We start from the raw sequence: 18,984 nt of genomic DNA, 5'->3' as shown, positions 1-18,984 counted from the left end.
ATAAACTGGGTTAGTTAGAAAGAGGGTGTTGTGTGTTCTAAAAACTTAGTTTGTTTTTTTATTTATTAATTTATTACTTTATTATTAGATTGGTAAGGTGGGCTTGGATCCCTGGAATTTAAATTTGATCTGAACAGCAATTCTTCATTTATTCATTCATTCAATAAATATTTAAATGCCTACTATGTGTTAGGCAAAGTGCTAGGCACTAGTGATAAAAGAGCAAAAGAGACACGGGGTCATTGCCCTTAAGAAGCTTCAAGGACCCTCACTGGTTTGGCTCAGTGGATAGAGCATTGGCCTGTGGACTGAAGGGTCCCGGGTTCAATTCCGGTCAAGGGCACATGCCGGGGTTGTGGGCTCGATCCCCAGTAGGTGGGGTGCCGGAGGCAGCCAATCATTGATTCTTTCTCATCATTGATGTTTCTATCTCTTTTTCCCTCTCCCTTCCTCCCTGAAATCAATAAAAATATATTTAAAAAATAAAAAGAAGAATCTTTGAGAACAGTAGGTAAGATAAAGGGCCCAATAACAAAGGTCCCAAGAGGAGTGAACTGAGAAGAGATTTCTGAATTGCTTTAATCTGTTTGCTGAATTATGAACCAAACCCTAATTTTTTTTTTAATGAATCAAAGATTATCCTCAGTTTGTTTTAAGGAAATTTCTCTTTTCCTTTCTCCTTTTTGTTAATTGAATTTAATATGTCCTTGTTTTTTTTTAAGGAGATAGTTTGAATTTAATAAATCATTTGAATGTGTACTTCATGACAGGCTGGTATGAAGTCGAATTGTGATTCACAAACTGGGGGAGAAAAGGCCATGTTTGTTGATCTCCTCCAACATCAGAATTTTTCCTGGTCTGTGGTCTAAAGGGCCTTTTTGACCCTTTATAACAAACTTAGTTTATAACAGAATTGTACTTAATAGTAATAACTTGGCCTGGTTGGAGTGACTCAGTTGGTTGAGTGTTCTGTGCACCGAAAGGTTGCTGGTTCGATTCCTGGTCAGGCACATACCTGGGTTGTGGGTTTGATCCCTCAGTTGGGGTGTATAGGGAAGGCAGTTGATCGATGCTTCTCTCACATCTATATTTCTCTCTCTCTCTCTCTCTCTCTCTCTCTCTCTCTCCCCCCCTCCCTCCCTCCCTCCTCCCCCTACCCCCTTCCTCTCTCTAAGCATGTCCTCAGGGGAGGATTAAAAAAAAAAGTAATCAGTCATGTATGCACATGTTATGGTTTTGGTCTAACGAACTAAGTTGAACCAGTAGTAATTTAATAATTTGTACTATTAAAATAGGAACTTTTCCCTTGAAATTGATACTTTATTTGGAGTGCCATTGCAATGAGACCTGTAATGTATGTCAATTAACAATGAACAAGAATTAAGACCTAAATTTTATTTATTAATTTATTACTTATTTTTATTAATTTTTTAAATCTTTATTGTTGGAAATATTACATATGTCCCCTGTTTTTCCCTTATTCACCCCTTCTAGTCTGCTCTGCCTCCCACCCCAGGCCTTTACCACCCTGTTGTCTGTGTCCATGGGTTATGCATATATGCATACAAGTTCTTCGGTTGATCACTTCATTATTTTTAGTTTTTAAAATATTTTAATTGATTTTTAGAGAGAGTGATAGGGAGAGGGAGAGAGAAACATCGATGTTGAGAGTGAAACACTGACTGACATGGCTGCCTCTCGCACGCCTCCTACCTGGGATCAAGCTTGCAGCCTGGGCATGTGTCTTGACCAGAATTGAACCAGCACCCAAACAACAGAGCCACACTGGCCAGGGCTAAAAACCAAAATTTAATAAGACTTATTAAGGAATATCTCAAAAAAGGGGACATATGTAATACTTTCAACAATAAAGAATTATAGAAAGAAAAAAAAGGAATATCCCAAAGAATAAACAAACCAGCAAAATTAGGTCAAATGGAAATCTTTTTGTTCTCAATTTGTTTTTTAATTTCTTAAATATTTGTGTGTGTATGTACAGCTACATTTAGAAACATTTAATTGACCACAGAGTGGAGGTAGAAAGTTTTTAGACTGTGTAGTTGAAAAGTGTGTTTCTTATTCTTTATTTTTTGAAATTGAAGTATTACATACATCAGGAAAATACACAAATCATAAGTGTACTACTTAATGATTACCAGAGTGAACATGGCTAAGAACCAGCTTTGGGGTTTTTTTTGCGTGTGTTTTTTTAAAATATGTTTTTATTGATTTTTAGAAAGAGGAAGGAAGAGGGATAGAGAGAGAGAAACATTGATGAGAGAGGAACATCATCTGATCAGTTGCCTCCTGCATACACTCCTACTGGGAATCGAGCCCACAGCTCAGGCATGTGCCCTGACCTGGGAATCAGTGACCTCTTGGTTCCTGGGTCAATGATCAACTATTGAGCCATACAGGCTGGGCTCGTTTTTAATTTTCTTCCTTGTGAATCTATAGTGTTGAAATTGTTAAATTTACAAAAGGATATATTGTTGTTTTCTTTAAATTGAGGAAAATTAGCCCTTAATAATGTTCCAAATTATTAACTAAACCAGCATATCTTTTAAAACCATTTGAATTGTAATAATATATATATTATTATATACATAATAATAATAATAATAAATGCATGCATATATACATATATATATTTGGTCTTTGTTATTTGCATTGTCTAAGATAACTAGATCATACTATCTTGTTTTGCTAAAATCTTTTGTTGGCTAAAAACTATAGTTTCCTTATTTGTAAGACTTGATTTCTATAGATTGAATTGGTAGCCTAATTTTAATTTGTAAGTTTGAAATTTAGTCAAATTATTAAAATTGTTTTAAAAGGAGACTATATTGTTTCTGTGCTCTTAAGTTAAATTCAAATAGGAAAAGTGCTCCTACTACCTAAAAATCTGCTCTCCTTGTGTAAATTTGGCCTAGTTTCAGCTGTAAACTGGGTTAGTTTGACCAACAGATGTACACCTTTGAAACTTCCTCCATTGATACTGGTGAAAAGTGATGCTTATAGATAGATTGAGGTTAACTGGAAATAGTAAGGCATTGTGGAAAAAAAGTCTTTGCCGATAGAGATGATAAGAATGAATGCCACTAGGGTTTTCATGCTTTGAGGTGCTGCCTTGGAAGTGGTGCTGTCTTTGCAGACATTTGAAGAGAATCCGCATTCTGCTATCAGTGACCCACCCAAATCTAGTAGGTCTTCTCTTCCTGTATCTTTCTAACTGGAATGTTTATATACCCTTCAGGGCAGTGTTAAACAGCAAATTGGCTCTTTACTTTCAAATCAATATTTGTATAATTATATAGCTGAATGGAATTGCAGGCCTAGACAGCTGTAATATTAATCTACATCTACTGGAGCATACTACAACAGTTACATTTGAATTTGCTGTTTAGCATCTCTCTGGCACAGCAATGAGTGACTCTAAAGGAGGCTGCTTTGTTTTATAGCTGTAACTGTCCTGGTGCGTGACAGCTGCCCCAAAGGTATCCCCCTTTGATTGCCTTCTGTTCAGGAGCTTTCAGTGTTGGTGTTACATCTGGAGCCAGGTGACTAATGAGTTACTTATTCCATAGCAGATGCCACTGGCTAAGCCAGAGTAAGTGGCCTGCTGAAATAGGAATTGCTCCCCACAAAGCTCTCATCTAGAGTGATGAACATATATCCAGAATCTGCTCTTGGTTGTTTTCAGCTGTCCATAGTTTAGCTGGGCCCTTAATTATGTATTTGGAGTAAAACTAACCAGAGGACTCGTTTATAAGAGCATTTGTAATTCAGGCGTTTGGTGTTTGAATTATTAAAGTTTCCCTCCTTTCTTTAGAATTCATCCAGTTGGCAAAGGACTTCGAAGATTTCCGTAAAAAGTGGCAGAGAACAGACCAAGAGCTGGGGAAATACAAGGATCTTCTGATGAAAGCAGAGACTGAGCGTAGTGCTCTGGATGTTAAGCTGAAGCATGCACGCAATCAGGTGGATGTAGAGATCAAACGGAGACAGCGAGCTGAGGCTGACTGTGAAAAGCTGGTGTGTATTGTTTTCTATGCTAGTACTGTGACAATGGGGGAGGGGGAAGCATCTGATAATGTTTTGATTTTTTTTAAATTTATATTTTAGAGAGAGAGAAGTGGAGGTGAGGTGGAGAAGCATTGATTTGATGTTCCACTTATGCATTCATTGGTTGGTTCTTAATATGTGCCCTGACCAGGATTGAATGCACAACCTTGGCATATCAGGATGATGCTCTGACCAACTGAGCACTGTCAGGGCCTGATAATGCTTCCACTTGCCAGATATACCCAACTTCTTATTCCGTATTAAAGAACTAAAAGCAACCTGTCCATTGACAATTTGTCTGTGATTGGAACTGAAACTGCAGCTTAGGAATCCTGTTCTCCATAGGTTGAAATTTAAATTTTTTCCATTTTTTGACTCGAAACTACTACTTAATAGACAGATTTCAAGTGAGAATTTAAAGAATTATAATTAGGGGGAAGGGCAGGGAATTCCTAGCATACTTGGTCTGTCACAAGACAATTGGCCATCTCTCATGCCACCCAGAATATCCTCAGCCTTGTATCAATAGCTAGTACTTTGATACACGTAAGACAACTCTAAGCCTTTCCTTCACAACTGCTCCTGATTCAAGATAAAGGGCTAGATATATTCAACAGGTTGAGCAGTGTGGCTAACATAGAACACTTTCATTTTGGTGTACCAAGGTGGGTCATGGTACAAAGGAAAGCCTTTACTAGGAGGCACTAATCTACCCTGGCACAGTGTTAGATGCCTCAGTGAGCTCAAATTATCTGGTTCTAGTGTGTCATAGCTTTGTATCCATTTAATAACATTTTGCTTCACCATTTAGAAAGGTGGGTGGCTGTTTTGATCTGTGGAAGAAGCCAATAATTGTCCTGATAAAATGACAATAAAGTGTTTGTGCTATGCAAAATTTATTTTGGGACTCTCATTTTGCAATACTCCGTCCTCTTGGATTAGCAGTTTGATCCAAAAGTCTTGTAGTAGAAACCCCAATTTGCTAGATGGAGTTTATTTTACCAGTCAGAAATCAGAGACACAATCTGGACTTGATGTGAATTAATATGCTATTGGTGTAACAGCTTTCCTGAAGGCTCATTTGCATAATGCTGTATTTCAATGTCTTCTGGTCTGCCCATCCCATAAATTTGAGGTGAAGCTTTCTCCCCTGGTTGGTTAGGATGTTTTATTCTGCTTTGGTCTGTAGGAAAGACAGATTCAGCTGATCCGAGAGATGCTCATGTGTGACACATCTGGCAGCATTCAACTAAGCGAGGAGCAAAAATCAGCTCTGGCTTTTCTCAACAGAGGCCAACCATCCATTGGCAATGCTGGGAACAAAAGGTGGGAGAACTGCATCTGTTGTTATCTGATCACGAGCAACACAGCTGTCAGAAGTTCTTGTTATCTGAACTCTTAAATAAACTGGTTCTGGAATGTGTGCTGAATAAAGCAGAAAAGACTTAGAGGAAGGGTGGGTGGGAAATAAAAGCACAGGGGCCGCCCTATTTCTTTTGATTTTTAAATCTTTCCTTAAGATGTTGTTTCACCATGGGTAAAATTTTGATGTTGGTGCTGAATTGCACACCAATAACTAATCCTAAGATTGCTAAGAAACCGAAAGTGAAAGTGGCAGTTCAGCAATACTTTTAGTGTTTACTCTCTAGAGAGCTCTTGTAGCTCCTCTGGTTTAGAAAGGTCTTCTGTGAGCCAAGACCAGATAGTAATTTTGGTTCCACTGCATCTCTCTTTAAAAAAGTCTCAACTAGGCTTTGAATTTAACACCCCCAATACGGTATGTAGGGAGAGGTCAGCACTCTTAGAGGTATTTATTTTGTTGCTTGATTGTTTTATGGGGAATCTTGATAACTAAGAAGATGTATGGGCTTAATTTCTTAAAAAGCTAAGGCTGGGTAATACTCTCTCTTGCAGAAAGCAACCACAATTGGGATCAAATTAAACTTCACTCTTCTGCCTTGTAAATTTTTAGGAGCCTGTAGTACAGACTCAGTAGGGAATAGAACCCATACCCCTAACTATAATTTTCAGCTGTAGTTATAAGGCCTTTGCTGAAAAAGCAACTGTATTGCATGCACACACTCCTCATGAAGCCATAAAAAGCAACCCACCACAGCTAGGGTCTATGCTTGGAGTTATCTTTAAAGGGAAGGGATTGCTGTGAAATTGCTGACATTATCTGACCTGCTAGGTAACTTGTTCTGGGTGTTGGTGGATTTTACTTTTCATAGTATTCTTTGTCTAACTTTGTATTGTTTCACTCAATAGACTGTCAACTATTGACGAATCTGGTTCCATTTTATCAGATATCAGCTTTGACAAGACTGATGAATCGCTGGTAATGAACATTTGACCTCTGAGTATTATTTATATTTCCGCTCCCTCAGGAACATCTCTGCTGTCCTTCTGGAATTCCTTTATTACTGTGTTATTAATTGATGTGTTATAGATACTGAGGTAGCATTTAAAAATATAAATCCACACAAACTATAAGAGACTTGCTTATATATCTTTTGTTTCTGGAAGTGGGAATATAGAATTCAGGATTTGACATGAGGTTAAATTTGTTTAATGGATTTGTGAGCTGCATGTATTAATTGATTATATCTTGACTTATTAAAACCTTACCTAGCAATAAAAATTTATTTTAGCCCTGACCGGTTTGGCTCAGTGGATAGAGCATCGGCCTGCAGACTGAAAGGTCTAAGGTTCGATTCCGGTCAAGGGCATGTACCTGGGTTGCAGGCACATCCCCGGTAGGGGGTGTGCAGGAGGCAGCTGATCGATGTTTCTCTCTCATTGATGTTTCTAACTCTCTATTCCTCTCCCTTCCTCTCTGTAAAAAATCAATAAAAAATATAAAAAAAAAATTTTTTTTTTTAGCAAAGCTCTGTTTGGTCAGGGCTTATTTGTTGCTCTTAGGGAGAATAGATTTGTGCCTTATTTCTGAATTAGTTTGGTTCTAGAGGGAAACTTAGTTTTACTTCACAATTAGAGGGAAAACCAGTGTTCTGGAGCTTCAGCTAGAAGACTGGAGAGTTTCCAGGTACTATATAATGCTTTGATCAACAGTGGTTAGCATGTCTTAGCACTTTGTTACCCTGCTTTTGTAGGGCAGCACCCTTCTCTTAACTTCTGATGGTGTTTCTGCATGAAAGGTCATCTCCTGATATTTCAATCTTTGATGTTCAAAAATGGGAACCTGTTCTACTGACTGAAAGCTTAGCAAACAAAACAATAAATCAGGAGGTTATTGGAGATTTGTTTTCTGATGATAGCCAAACAAGTGACAAGTACTTGTTACATGGGCTATGAGTTTTCTGTCCAAATTCAGTGTTTGACTAGGGCCGTGGTCGGCAAACTGCGGCTCGCGAGCCACATGTGGCTCTTTGGCCCCTTGAGTGTGGCTCTTTCTAAGCCTTAGGAGTACCCTAATTAAGTTAATAACACTGTACCTACCTATATAGTTTAAGTTTAAAAAAATTGGCTCTCAAAAGAAATTTCAATCGTCGTACTATTGATATTTGGCTCTGTTGACTAATGAGTTTGCCGACCAATGGACTAGGGAAATAATTGCCATTTTATAGATATCAATATTTGGTATCACCTTTTTGGAATAAGGAATGATATAGAATAGGTTTGGGATATATAATAAAACTAAAACATACTATTTGCTGACTTTGAAGCTAGACCTCTGCTATGTTATCTGTTGTAACTGAAGCTAAATCAAACAAGCAGTAGCTAAATTATTTGACCATGAATTGGAGAGATTAAATTTATGTAGCTAAGCTACAATTTGCTGTATACAACTGTTTCTGATTTTGTGTTTTCAGGGATTATCAGGAGTAAGGAAGTCACAGGTAGCTACTAAAAATACATATGGTTAAAATAAGTAAAGGAAAGCTAGACCACAGTAAAAGACAAAATAATTCTTCAGTGGCGAATATCTTTTAGGGCCCAGGGAAGAGAGATGATTGAGAGAAGTAAAACCTAAACTAGAACTTTTTAAGTGACTGTATTGTACAGAACATATGATTAGACAATAGCAGTCCCTTAAGAGGAAGAATCAGATCTAACACAATCATTGTAGTGCCTAACATTCTCTAAGTTCTAAAACCAATTACAAACATAATCAGAAACAAAGGACCAGGCACTGGAGATGATCACAACAGAAGTTGATTCTTTAACCTTTTCTTGCCTCTGTGGTATTGATTCCTGATTCTATTATAATAGCTTCAATTTTGGAAAGAAAACATGTTAACTTACTACGGCTCTGTAACTACAATACTTGAGTTCTCCCCCCCAATTTCCTCAAATTGTAAATTAAGGGAGTCTGACTCAAGAAGCCTTTAAAGTTCACTGTAAATTTATTTGTACAGGGTTTAGGGGAGGCCTAACCAAAAAAAGAAATTAATACAGTGTAATTTGTCAACAGGATTGGGATTCTTCTGTAATAAAGACTTTCAAACTGAAGAAGAGAGAAAAGAGGGTATGTTTTTTCTTTTTTTTTAAATTTATCTTTATTGTTGAAAGTATTACAGATGTCCCCCTTTTTTTCCCTATTGACCCCTCCCCAGGCCTTCACCCCACTATTGTCTGTGTCCATGGGTTATGCATACATGCATATACGTTCTTTGGTTGATCTCTTCCCTCCCCCAGCCCTTTCCCTCTGAGAGTCCTCAGTCTGTTGCATGCTTCCATGTCACTGGATCTGTTTTGTTTGTCAGTTTCTTTTGATCCTTATCTCTTTCTTTCTTTTTTTTTTCTTTTTCTTTTTTTTTAAAATAAAGTAACAATAAAAGAATTTCCTTGGAAATTCTGCCACATAACTGCATTTCTGATATGTTGCTCTAGCCATTGTTAAACACCTTCTAATCCTTGCTGGGGGTTGTAACTCAGGATAGAATCCTGTCGCATGTTACTATTCTGGACTGCTCTAACTTCATTCATCATGTGGAAAAGGATATGCTTAAGTTTGTTTTGAGTTTTCATATGACATTTTATGCAGGACTTTTGTGCTCTAATAAAAGCTTCAGATGAAATGTGTGTATAATGGGATACGCAGAGATCTGTCTGTGTGTGCTTGTTTCGGGTGCTTAATATGTTTCCAAAGACTTTGTGTCCTTAGATAGGATTACAGCTCTACTTTCTCTGGTGCTGTCATCTAAATTTTTCCAAAGCTTGCTTGTTTCTTCAAGGGAAGACATTTTTGTGTTGGTACAACTTAAGCTTCATGTGGAAATAGGCAGTGAGAGAGAGCACATTGTTTGTTATTTACCATAGCCTTGGATCCTAGGACTTGGATCCAGGTTGTCTAATGGAATAAGTTTATCTTCTGTGCTTCAGATCTGCTTGGTACTAAAGTTAATGGTGTTTGCCCCCTCTCTAGCGCTCCAATAGCCGACAGTTCGTTGATGGCCCCCCGGGACCTATAAAGAAAACTCGTTCCATTGGCTCTACAGCAGACCAGGTAAGAATAGTCAGGCCAAGACAGTTGTGGTCTTGAACACATCAAAGATTAGTGGCCCCAAACATTAAAAATTCTGAGTCAACATTGCAAGTGTTATTTTGAGATGTTGATGAGGGTATTTTTATGTAATAGGATCCTTATCATCCATATGAATGGAATCAGTCTGATTAAATAAACAGCTGTCAGTTTTATGCTTGATTCTTAGTTGCTTGTATGTATACCCCCGTGGCCTATATTTCTGTCCTAAAGTATGAGATTTCGACTTAATAGTGATTTGGGCCTTAAGTCCTGACAAAGACTCAGGAATTTTTCAAGCATTCCAAAACCCTATAGGGGAGGGGAAATTAGATTTAAATGTTCGTCCTTCCCTCATTACAATTTTGTTTCAGGGGAATGAATCCATAGTTGCAAAAACTACAGTGACTGTTCCCAGTGATGGCGGGCCCATTGAAGCTACATCCACTATTGAAACTGTTCCATATTGGACAAGAAGTCGAAGGAAAACAGGTCCTCTGGGTTGTGGGTGATGGCCAGAGCACTGTATCAAGCTCTACCTTAGCTTAGATTGCTAGCCTGGCCTATGCCATTAGTGCATAACTTGTTAATTGTGTGTGTGTGTGTGTGTGTGTGTGTGTGTGTGTGTGTGTGTGTGTAGGTGTAGCCGTTATATTCACTTCTTTTTGTGTGTGTTAATCCTCACTGGAGGATATTTTTTCCATTGATTTTTAGAGAGTGTGAAAGGGACCACCTGGGAGGGGGAAAGAGGAGAGAGAGAGAAACATTGATGTGAGAGACACATCAATTGGTTGCCTTCTGCTTGTGCCCCAACTGGATGGGGGAACCTGCAACCAGGTACTTCAGTTCGTGGGCCAGCACTCTAACCACTGAGCACACCAGCCAGGGCTCACTTTTTTTTTTTTAGAGAGAGAGGAAGTTGGGAGGGGAGAGAGAGAGAGGAAGAAGAAAAAGAAACATCGATGTGAGAGAGAAATATCACTAGGTTGCCTCCCGACTGGGGAATTGAACCTGCAACCTAGGTATGTCTCTTGCTGGGACTCAAACCCACAATCTTTTGGTGTATGGCAGTGGTTCTCAACCTTCTGGCCCTTTAAATACAGTTCCTCATGTTGTGACCCAACCATAAAATTATTTTCGTTGCTACTTCATAACTGTAATGTTGCTACTGTTACGAATCGTAATGTAAATATCTGATATGCAGGATGGTCTTAGGTGACCCCTGTGAAAGGGTCGTTCGACCGCCAAAGGGGTCACGACCCACAGGTTGAGAACTGCTGGTGTATGGGATGTCGCTCCAATCAGCTGAGCCACACCAGCCAGCAATGAAATAAAAGGCTATTCACTTCTGATTATGGTTACAGATTACTGGTTATCTATCAACTAGAGGCCCAATGCATGAAAATTCGTGCACGAGTAGGCCTTCCTTCCCCCGACTGCCAGCACTGGCTTCCCTCCTCAGGCCTCTGCCAGGTACCCAGGACCGGATTGGCTTCCCTCCTCCGGCCGCCTGCAGGCACCAGGGACCCCGGCTGGCTTCCCTCAGGCCACTCACAGGCACTCGGGACCCAGGCTGGCTTCCCTCCAGCCCCAGCTTTGTCAGGAAGGATGTCTGGAAGGATGTCTGGAAGACATCTGGTCTAATTAGCATATTACCCTTTTATTATAGATTACATTGAAATTGGGGTTAAAATTCAGAAGTAACAAAATACTTAAGGTTAAAGCTGCTTGCTTTCTAGGTACTTTACAGCCTTGGAATAGTGACTCTACCTTGAGCAGCAGGCCGCTAGAGCCAAGAACTGAGACAGACGGTTCCAGCACTCCGCAGAGTAGCGGGGGGATGCGTCTGCATGACTTTGTCTCTAAGACGGTAAATCTCTGATTGCTCCTCCTTTTTGGGGGCACCCTTAATTTTTTAATTGTGAGAGTAATATATACCAGGAACAAATTTCAATACTCTAACACAGTGGTCGCCAACCTTTCAGACCTCATGGACCGCCAGTGGCCCGTGGACCACTGGTTGGTGACTGCTGCTCTAACATTATAAAGTTAAATGATGAACTTCCTTCCTCCCTCCAGTCCCTCTATGCAGGGGTCACTACTGAATTACAAAAGGTGTGTAGCTCTCCATTCTGGGAGGAACACAAAATTCGAAGAAAGCAACTTTTCAGAAGCATTTTGTGCTTCTTAGTGATATATATTTATGTTTTATGCTTTTAAATAATAGCACAATTTAACTTTGTCCCATATGATTTCCTCATAAAAACCCAAGCAAACTGACAGGCTCAGAGGAGTTAACTGACTTGTTTGAGCTACATGACAGTAAGTGGCATAGTTAACATGGAGGTTTTCTGATGCCTTGTAAACAGATTCTTTCCACTGTTGTACACTCACTTCCCTTCCAGTGGGATGACTTTATGCAAGTTACTTAGCCTCTTTTTGCATCTGTTTCCTTAAACAAAAACACAACCTATTTTATAGGATTATTGTGAGAATTACACAAACAGATAAGTGTAAAAAAGGACTAGAAAGCTGTTCAGCACAAGCTAAGTGCTTAAAGTGGTTGATGATGTTGATAATTTCCTAATTCGTACCACTCTGTTCCTTCTGCCCCATTTCATCCTCCTCAGGTTATTAAACCCGAATCTTGTGTTCCATGTGGAAAGCGGATAAAATTTGGCAAGCTGTCTCTTAAGTGTCGAGACTGTCGTGTCGTCTCTCATCCAGAATGTCGGGACCGCTGTCCCCTTCCCTGCATTCCTACCCTGATAGGGACACCTGTTAAGATTGGAGAGGTACGGCCTATGGGAAGCATTGTGTTAGGGCTTCTTAGCTTTTCCACAGCTGAATGTCAGTTTTGTTCTATAATTAATGATGCCAAGTATGTTTTCCACGAGTAATGAATACAAATTATAAAACGTTAACTTGTAGTCGAGTCCTGTATGGTTTAGTCTGTTTTATAACCTTTCTAGACCAAAACTCCTCTTCCCTTACCTGCCCTCCCTCTTGCCCTCCCTTCCCCTTTCTCCTTCCCTTTTTCTCTCCTCACACTTCCTCCCTCTCTTTCTTGTTTCCATTCTCCCCTTTTCTTCCTCCCCTTTCTTTTCTCATCTTCTTTCCTCTTCCTTACCTCCCCTTCCCCATCCTATCCTATTTTGTAAAATTTGAAACATACAAAAGTAGAGAGATTAGTATAACTAATTCCTGGCTTTTATCACTCAACTTCCACAATTCATGTCCAGTCTTGCTTTATCAATATTCCTATCTCTCCCTCCTGGCCCTGTCCAATGAATTATTTTGTTGTTTTTTTTTTTTGTTGTTGTTTTTTTAAATATATTTTATTGATTTTTTACAGAGAGGAAGGGAGAGAGAGATAGAGAGTTAGAAACATCGATGAGAGAGAAACATCGACCAGCTGCCTCCTGCACATCTCCTACTGGGGATGTGCCCGCAACCCAGGTACATGCCCTTGACCGGAATCGAACCTGGGACCTTTCAGTCCGCAGGCCGACGCTCTATCCACTGAGCCAAACCGGTTTCGGCCAATGAATTATTTTGAATCAAATCCCAGACAACATATAAATTCATCTGTGAATATCTTTTCTCTTTCTTACGTTAGAGATATTCCATACAAGGCTATTAAGATTAGGTTGCTTATTTCTAAAAATTGATTCAATCCATTAAGAAAGTATTTATTGTACAAGCAACATTAGCAAGAAACAAAGCAAAATGACTAAGCTACTACCCAGCCCCCAGCAAATCAAATGTTATTTCCCTAATTTTAAGAATTCTTATCTATGCAAAGGTTTTTTTTATTTTTAACAAATTTTCTGTATGCTGTACCATGGAGTTCTCCCTTAAAGGTAGGGTTGTATCACAAGCAATTGAGTTGTGTTTATTTTCCTTACTAAGAATAATTTAAAAGGTTTTCTTTTTTAAAAGCAACAAATTAGTTTATATTAAAGGCCTTACCTGTAATCTCATTATTGCTTGTTTTCTGATGCCCTTGTGTAGAAGAAAAACAAGGACGCAGTTGTAGCTAGTGGTTTTATTACTTGTTCATGAAGAGTGTGGTATCTGTGACCATAAATCAGCCCTGGTGTGGAGGTAGGAAAAATAATTGAGTGTCTCTGTTCTAATATATGCGTTAGGAATAGGAATTGAAAGGAGTACATGATGTCCCAGCCTGAGTATTAGTTGGGAGATGGTTCTGCACACTGGTCTAGATCTGCTGGTCTAAGTGGTAAAAATGATAACTTAAAACATTCCCATTTCAGGGAATACTGGCAGATTATGTGTCTCAGACTTCTCCAATGATCCCCTCCATTATTGTTCACTGCGTAAATGAGATTGAACAGAGGGGCCTGACCGAGGTAAGCATAACCTGGGGGAGGGGGAGTTTGTTACTTGTGTTAACACTCAGGAGCTTCTTAACTGAGAGTGTCATCTCGATAATAGACAGGCCTATATCGGGTCTCAGGCTGTGACCGGACAGTAAAAGAACTAAAAGAGAAATTTCTCAGAGTGAAAACTGTACCCCTCCTCAGCAAAGTGGATGACATCCATGCTATCTGTAGCTTCCTGAAAGACTTCCTTCGAAACCTTAAAGAACCCCTTCTGACCTTTCGGCTGAACAAGACCTTTATGGGAGCAGCAGGTAAGAGCAGATCTTAATACTTGAGTGTGAGTCCCACAGGGGGCAGGAATGTTTGCATTTTCTTTGTTTGCAGTTTTATCCCCGTCTAGTAAAGTGCCTAAAACAGCAGATATTCAAATACTTTGATGGATAAATAACTATGTCATGTTGCCCATGCCTGTTCTCTTCCTGTCTAAACAGTATAGGGCTCTAACAGGTTTTTGTTGTTGTTTGGTCAAGTTTTAGGTTGGCCTTTTGAACTTAGAACCATCTTTAATTCCTTTTCCTCACATTTCACATTTAATCCATCAGCTGGCAAATCTTGTCTGCAAAGTTCTTGTAAATTATAGGCTACATTTGAAAATTTTCGGTCCTACTACCACTCTGAACATCTCTCTCTGGAGTGATGTAAGCACCTCCTGTTTTTCCTGTTTCTACTCTTACCCTCTGTGGTAAAGTAGCTAGAGTGGTTCTTTTAAATTACATGATGTCCTTTCTGTCCGCAGTGTCTTCCAATGGCTTCCCTTCATTCATAGGATAAAATCCAGTCCTTAGCATGGCCCAAAGACCCTACATGATTTGGCTCCTGGTTTTGTATCCAATATCATTTCCTTTTATGCCCTTCCCTTCTTTCTTTCCTCTCCAGTTACAATGGAGTTCTTGCAATTCTTAGAACATACCAACCCTCCTGGCCTTCACAGTAGTTGCAGAAATAATATGTGCATGGTTTGCTTCTTTATTTCTTTCAGGTTTCTTTTTGAATGTCTTGTCCTCAGAAACCCCTTTCCTGACCAGCATTTCTAAAATAACAGCTCCCGTTACTTTCTAGCTTCTTGCCTGCCTTATTTTATTACATGTGTTACTACCTAGTAGATTTGCTTTTTTATTAACTCCTCCAGTAGTACCTGGCACATAGTAGGCCCATAAACATGTTTTATGAACAAATACCTTCTTGATAATTGTAGTCATAGCACTTGTATGTCTGCCTTCCTGCACATGCTTTCCCTAACTGCAAGAGCTGGTTTTTTAAAAGTTCTGAGTTCTAATATTGAACTGTTGGTCAGTATCCTGCTTGTTAATGAACCTAGAGTCTGATGTAGTCATGAACCTAATCAGAAGCTTCAGAAGCTTACTGTATAGATGAGACTTTGTGGTCGATAACTTGGACGCCTGCTGTCAAGGGAAAGCAGTCTTAGGCCTCTTGGTACTTTCTTTTCATTTACAGAAATCACAGATGAGGACAACAGCATAGCTGCCATGTACCAGGCTGTTGGTGAGCTGCCCCAGGCCAACAGGGACACATTAGCTTTCCTCATGATTCACTTGCAGAGGTAAGTACAGCAGAAAGTTGTTTCTGGGAGTTAGGGAATTTTCCAAGGGAAGACAATGCGGCTTGTGTGTCAGGGAGGTGAATTGTTTTCTTGTAGAACTTGTATTTTGGTCCGTGTTTAAGTGGAGGAGCAAGTCTTCTAATTTAATGTTCTTTTGCTTAGAGTGGCTCAGAGCCCAAACACTAAAATGGATATTGCCAATCTGGCTAAAGTCTTTGGCCCTACAATAGTTGCCCACGCTGTGCCCAATCCAGATCCAATGACAATGGTTCAGGACATCAAGCGTCAACCCAAGGTAGACAATCATATTTATATATGAACTTGTGTGACATGATAATATGAGAGACTGTGAGAGATAAGCCCTGAGATTTGGAAGCTTGCTAACGTATTTGGTGGCTTTTAGGTGGTAGAACGCTTGCTCTCACTGCCCCTGGAATACTGGAGTCAGTTCATGATGGTGGAACAAGAGAACATTGACCCCATGCACGTCATTGAAAACTCAAATGCCTTTTCAACACCACAGACACCAGATGTTAAAGGTAAGGCCCAAGTTGTGCTTTTTAAAAGACCTCTCCAGTTTTGGTCATGGGCTCTCTCCCTGCCTTTGCTAGAGTTATTTGAAATTCATATTCTCCAATAAAAATTAAAATCATTTTGAAAATTCTAACATTGAAGGAGAATTTATACAGATCTATCCTGATTTTCCTCACCTTTTTTATGTTCTTCTTTACCCATATGGAAAGTAAAAAATATATAGATATACTAATAATTTATATATAATTTATCCTTATGTTTCTTGATATGTTTTACCATTTGATTTCTTAAAAGCTTTGCCAGTTTGTAGGAGGCTGGTTTCATTCCAGCCTCAGTGGCACTGGCAACCTCACATGTTCTTTCATTATAAGGGAGCATATTATTTTTGTAATACAGGTAAGAATCAAGTGGTCATATGTTAGATTTGTGAAATTTGGAGTTTGAGGATGGCCTAAATCAGGAAGTGAATGTCAGCATTCATTGAGCAGTTGCCTGCACAGTTCAAAAGATACACTGGTGTGTTACACGATGACAGACATGATCTCTGGGGCTTTGCTCGGTCTCTAGCCTTAGTTCTTAAGTACTTCACAGGGATTTCAGCTTAAAACTGGCCACCTACATGGGTGCTTTCCTCTTCCCTCCACCCCCCCTTTAAAAATATGCTTAACTGTGATTGAAGTGAGTTTACTGGGACCTGTGACCACTCCTGAGCATCAGCTTCTCAAGACGCCTTCCTCCAGCTCCCTGTCCCAGCGAGTCCGTTCCACGCTCACCAGGAACACGCCCAGGTATGGGGATTGCCTGCTTAGATCTCTCTCCCACATACTGAAGCTAATTGAAAGAAAGATTGAATTAGATCTTAGCTAGCGACTAGACTTTAAAAGGAAACCTGGAGCCATTAGGATCCCTCTTTAAAAAGGGTCTAAAGATCTTTACTGTTTTCCCCCTCATCTCAGATGACTGAGTAGCTTACAGAGTAGTTTTTAAAAAAAATATATTTTATTGATTTTTTACAGAGAGGAAGGGAGAGGGATAGAGAGTTAGAAACATCGATGAGAGAGAAACATCGATCAGCTGCCTCCTGCACACTCCCCACTGAGGATGTGCCCGCAACCAAGGTGCATGCCCTTGACCGGAATCGAACCTGGGACCTTTCAGTCCGCAGGCCGACGCTCTATCCCAGGGGTCCTCAAACTTTTTAAACAGGGGGCCAGTTCACTGTCCCTCAGACCGTTGGAGGGCCAGACTATAGTTTAAAAAAAAACTATGAACAAATTCCTATGCACACTGCACATATCTTGTTTTGAAGTAAAAAAACAAAACGGGAACAAATACAATATTTGTATTTGCATATGGCCCGCGGGCCGTAGTTTGAGGACCCCTGCTCTATCCACTGAGCCAAACCGGTAAGGGCTACAGAGTAGTTTTTGAGGAGTTTCTACTTTTAGTTGATTACATCATCATGTTATAGTTGTTCATTTACTGTTTTTTATAGAATACTTTTTCCAGCTTATTCTCTTTTTCTTCAGATTTGGAAGCAAAAGCAAGTCTGCCACAAACCTAGGACGTCAAGGCAACTTCTTTGCTTCTCCAATGCTCAAGTGAAGTCTCGTCTCCTGTTACTTCCAGCATTTACTGACTGCAAAGGAAGGGCGCACCTGTACTCTCTGCTCGCAGCCTCCTGTACTCGTTACTACTTTTAGCATTCTCCAGGCTTTTAATCAAGTATAATTGTGCATGGGGGTTTTATTAAAACTATATATATCTTCCTCTCTTTCTCTCCAAGTAATGTAACATCAACACCTTGTGCTGTCGTTGGGAGCTTTTAGATGGGAGCTCTTTATAAGGGTAGAGGGCATTATGAAATTCATTGTGATTGGGAGGGGCTGTGGTGGGGAGGGCCTCATCCCTTTGGCTGAAAGCTAAATGCTGCTCGTGGAATGACCTTTCTGTGGTGTTATTTAGAACTTATTTCCACGAGGCAATGACAGAAGCCCTACCTCTTTAGTAAAATTGACTTGTCTCAGAGTGGGAGGTGGGAGGGCAGGGTGAAAACAGATTTGGACAGAGGATTTAGGATGGCTCCTGAGAACTTGGACGTTCCTCTTTCTCCATGATGAACTGGAGCTATAACATGGAGCCTTCATAAAAATGGGATAGGGTGAGGACAGAACTAGTGATGGGTGTATACTTAGCTTTAAGTTGAATTGATTAGGTTTAATAGTATTAAGTGGTACAACCTTGTAAAAGTGACACTTTTTGTATTTATCTCTAATGGGCCTCTGGCTGGACTTTGGCTTTGGTGGGGGTCGAGGCCAGTTTGTTTATAAGTGAATTCATTCTGGTTCTTGAGCCCTGCCTGTCTGTTAGAGCTGTAGAGGTCAGTATGCTGTCTATTTGGCATCCCACTAACAATTAAGAGTAGGCTACAGGGGAGATTGTCAATATTTTGTGTGGCAAGAAAAGCCACATTTTGTCTTTGCACTTTGGATGCTGAAATCTTCCTATGTAACATAGCTACATCTAGATAAATATGAGTTTCCTTTTATTAAAATTATTTTCAATGTCTATAAAAATGCGTTCTTCTATAGAATGTTTATGACACATATTGACCCTTGTCTGTACAATACATATTTGAAATAATATTTGGAAAAAAGTAAATCGTTTTTTTTCAAAGTGAATATGAGATTGGTTGTCTTGTCCTGGAAGGTAACCTTTAACACCTTTTTTAAGAAAACACTTTTTCCTCTAAGTGTTTTGAGTCTGTTCATCTCCATTCCCTTTTCCACACAAACTTTACCACCAGCAGGAGTTTGTTTCTTTGTTTCTCATTGTCTCTTTTGTTGTCCAAATTGAAGTCCTGGATTTATCCCTTTGACTGTTATCCTCTAATTTGAAGAAACTACTTTAAACAAAAAAACAAACAAACTTTA

General features: G+C 39.6%; 1 protein-coding gene across 9 annotated transcripts in view; it reads left to right on the top strand.

The window, feature by feature from the left end:
• RACGAP1 (Rac GTPase activating protein 1) overlaps window positions 1–18,732 on the top strand; it is a 31,716-nt gene extending 12,984 nt beyond the window's left edge. For 5 of the 9 annotated variants that reach the window (XM_023756344.1, XM_023756346.1, XM_023756347.1 and 2 more), the window contains exons 3-17: window positions 3,833–4,035; window positions 5,255–5,391; window positions 6,334–6,403; window positions 8,501–8,554; window positions 9,455–9,535; window positions 9,925–10,042; window positions 11,290–11,420; window positions 12,181–12,345; window positions 13,828–13,923; window positions 14,009–14,207; window positions 15,412–15,517; window positions 15,680–15,812; window positions 15,921–16,056; window positions 16,731–16,839; window positions 17,581–18,627. In XM_023756344.1, the coding sequence (XP_023612112.1) occupies window positions 3,833–4,035; window positions 5,255–5,391; window positions 6,334–6,403; window positions 8,501–8,554; window positions 9,455–9,535; window positions 9,925–10,042; window positions 11,290–11,420; window positions 12,181–12,345; window positions 13,828–13,923; window positions 14,009–14,207; window positions 15,412–15,517; window positions 15,680–15,812; window positions 15,921–16,056; window positions 16,731–16,839; window positions 17,581–17,656 (1,814 nt within the window). In that variant the 3' untranslated portion in view covers window positions 17,657–18,627. Of the gene's footprint in view, window positions 1–3,832; window positions 4,036–5,254; window positions 5,392–6,333; window positions 6,404–8,500; window positions 8,555–9,454; window positions 9,536–9,924; window positions 10,043–11,289; window positions 11,421–12,180; window positions 12,346–13,827; window positions 13,924–14,008; window positions 14,208–15,411; window positions 15,518–15,679; window positions 15,813–15,920; window positions 16,057–16,730; window positions 16,840–17,580 lie in introns of all 9 variants that reach the window. The other 4 variants (XM_006091541.3, XM_014458226.2, XM_014458227.2 and 1 more) reach the window with 1 other exon arrangement.
• Window positions 18,733–18,984: the final 252 nt, after the last annotated feature.

Source organism: Myotis lucifugus, unplaced genomic scaffold, assembly GCF_000147115.1.
Source record: "Myotis lucifugus unplaced genomic scaffold, Myoluc2.0 scaffold_91, whole genome shotgun sequence".
In the NCBI taxonomy this organism is placed as follows: Eukaryota; Metazoa; Chordata; class Mammalia; order Chiroptera; family Vespertilionidae; genus Myotis; species Myotis lucifugus.
This window is presented reverse-complemented; position numbering and strand designations above follow the sequence as displayed.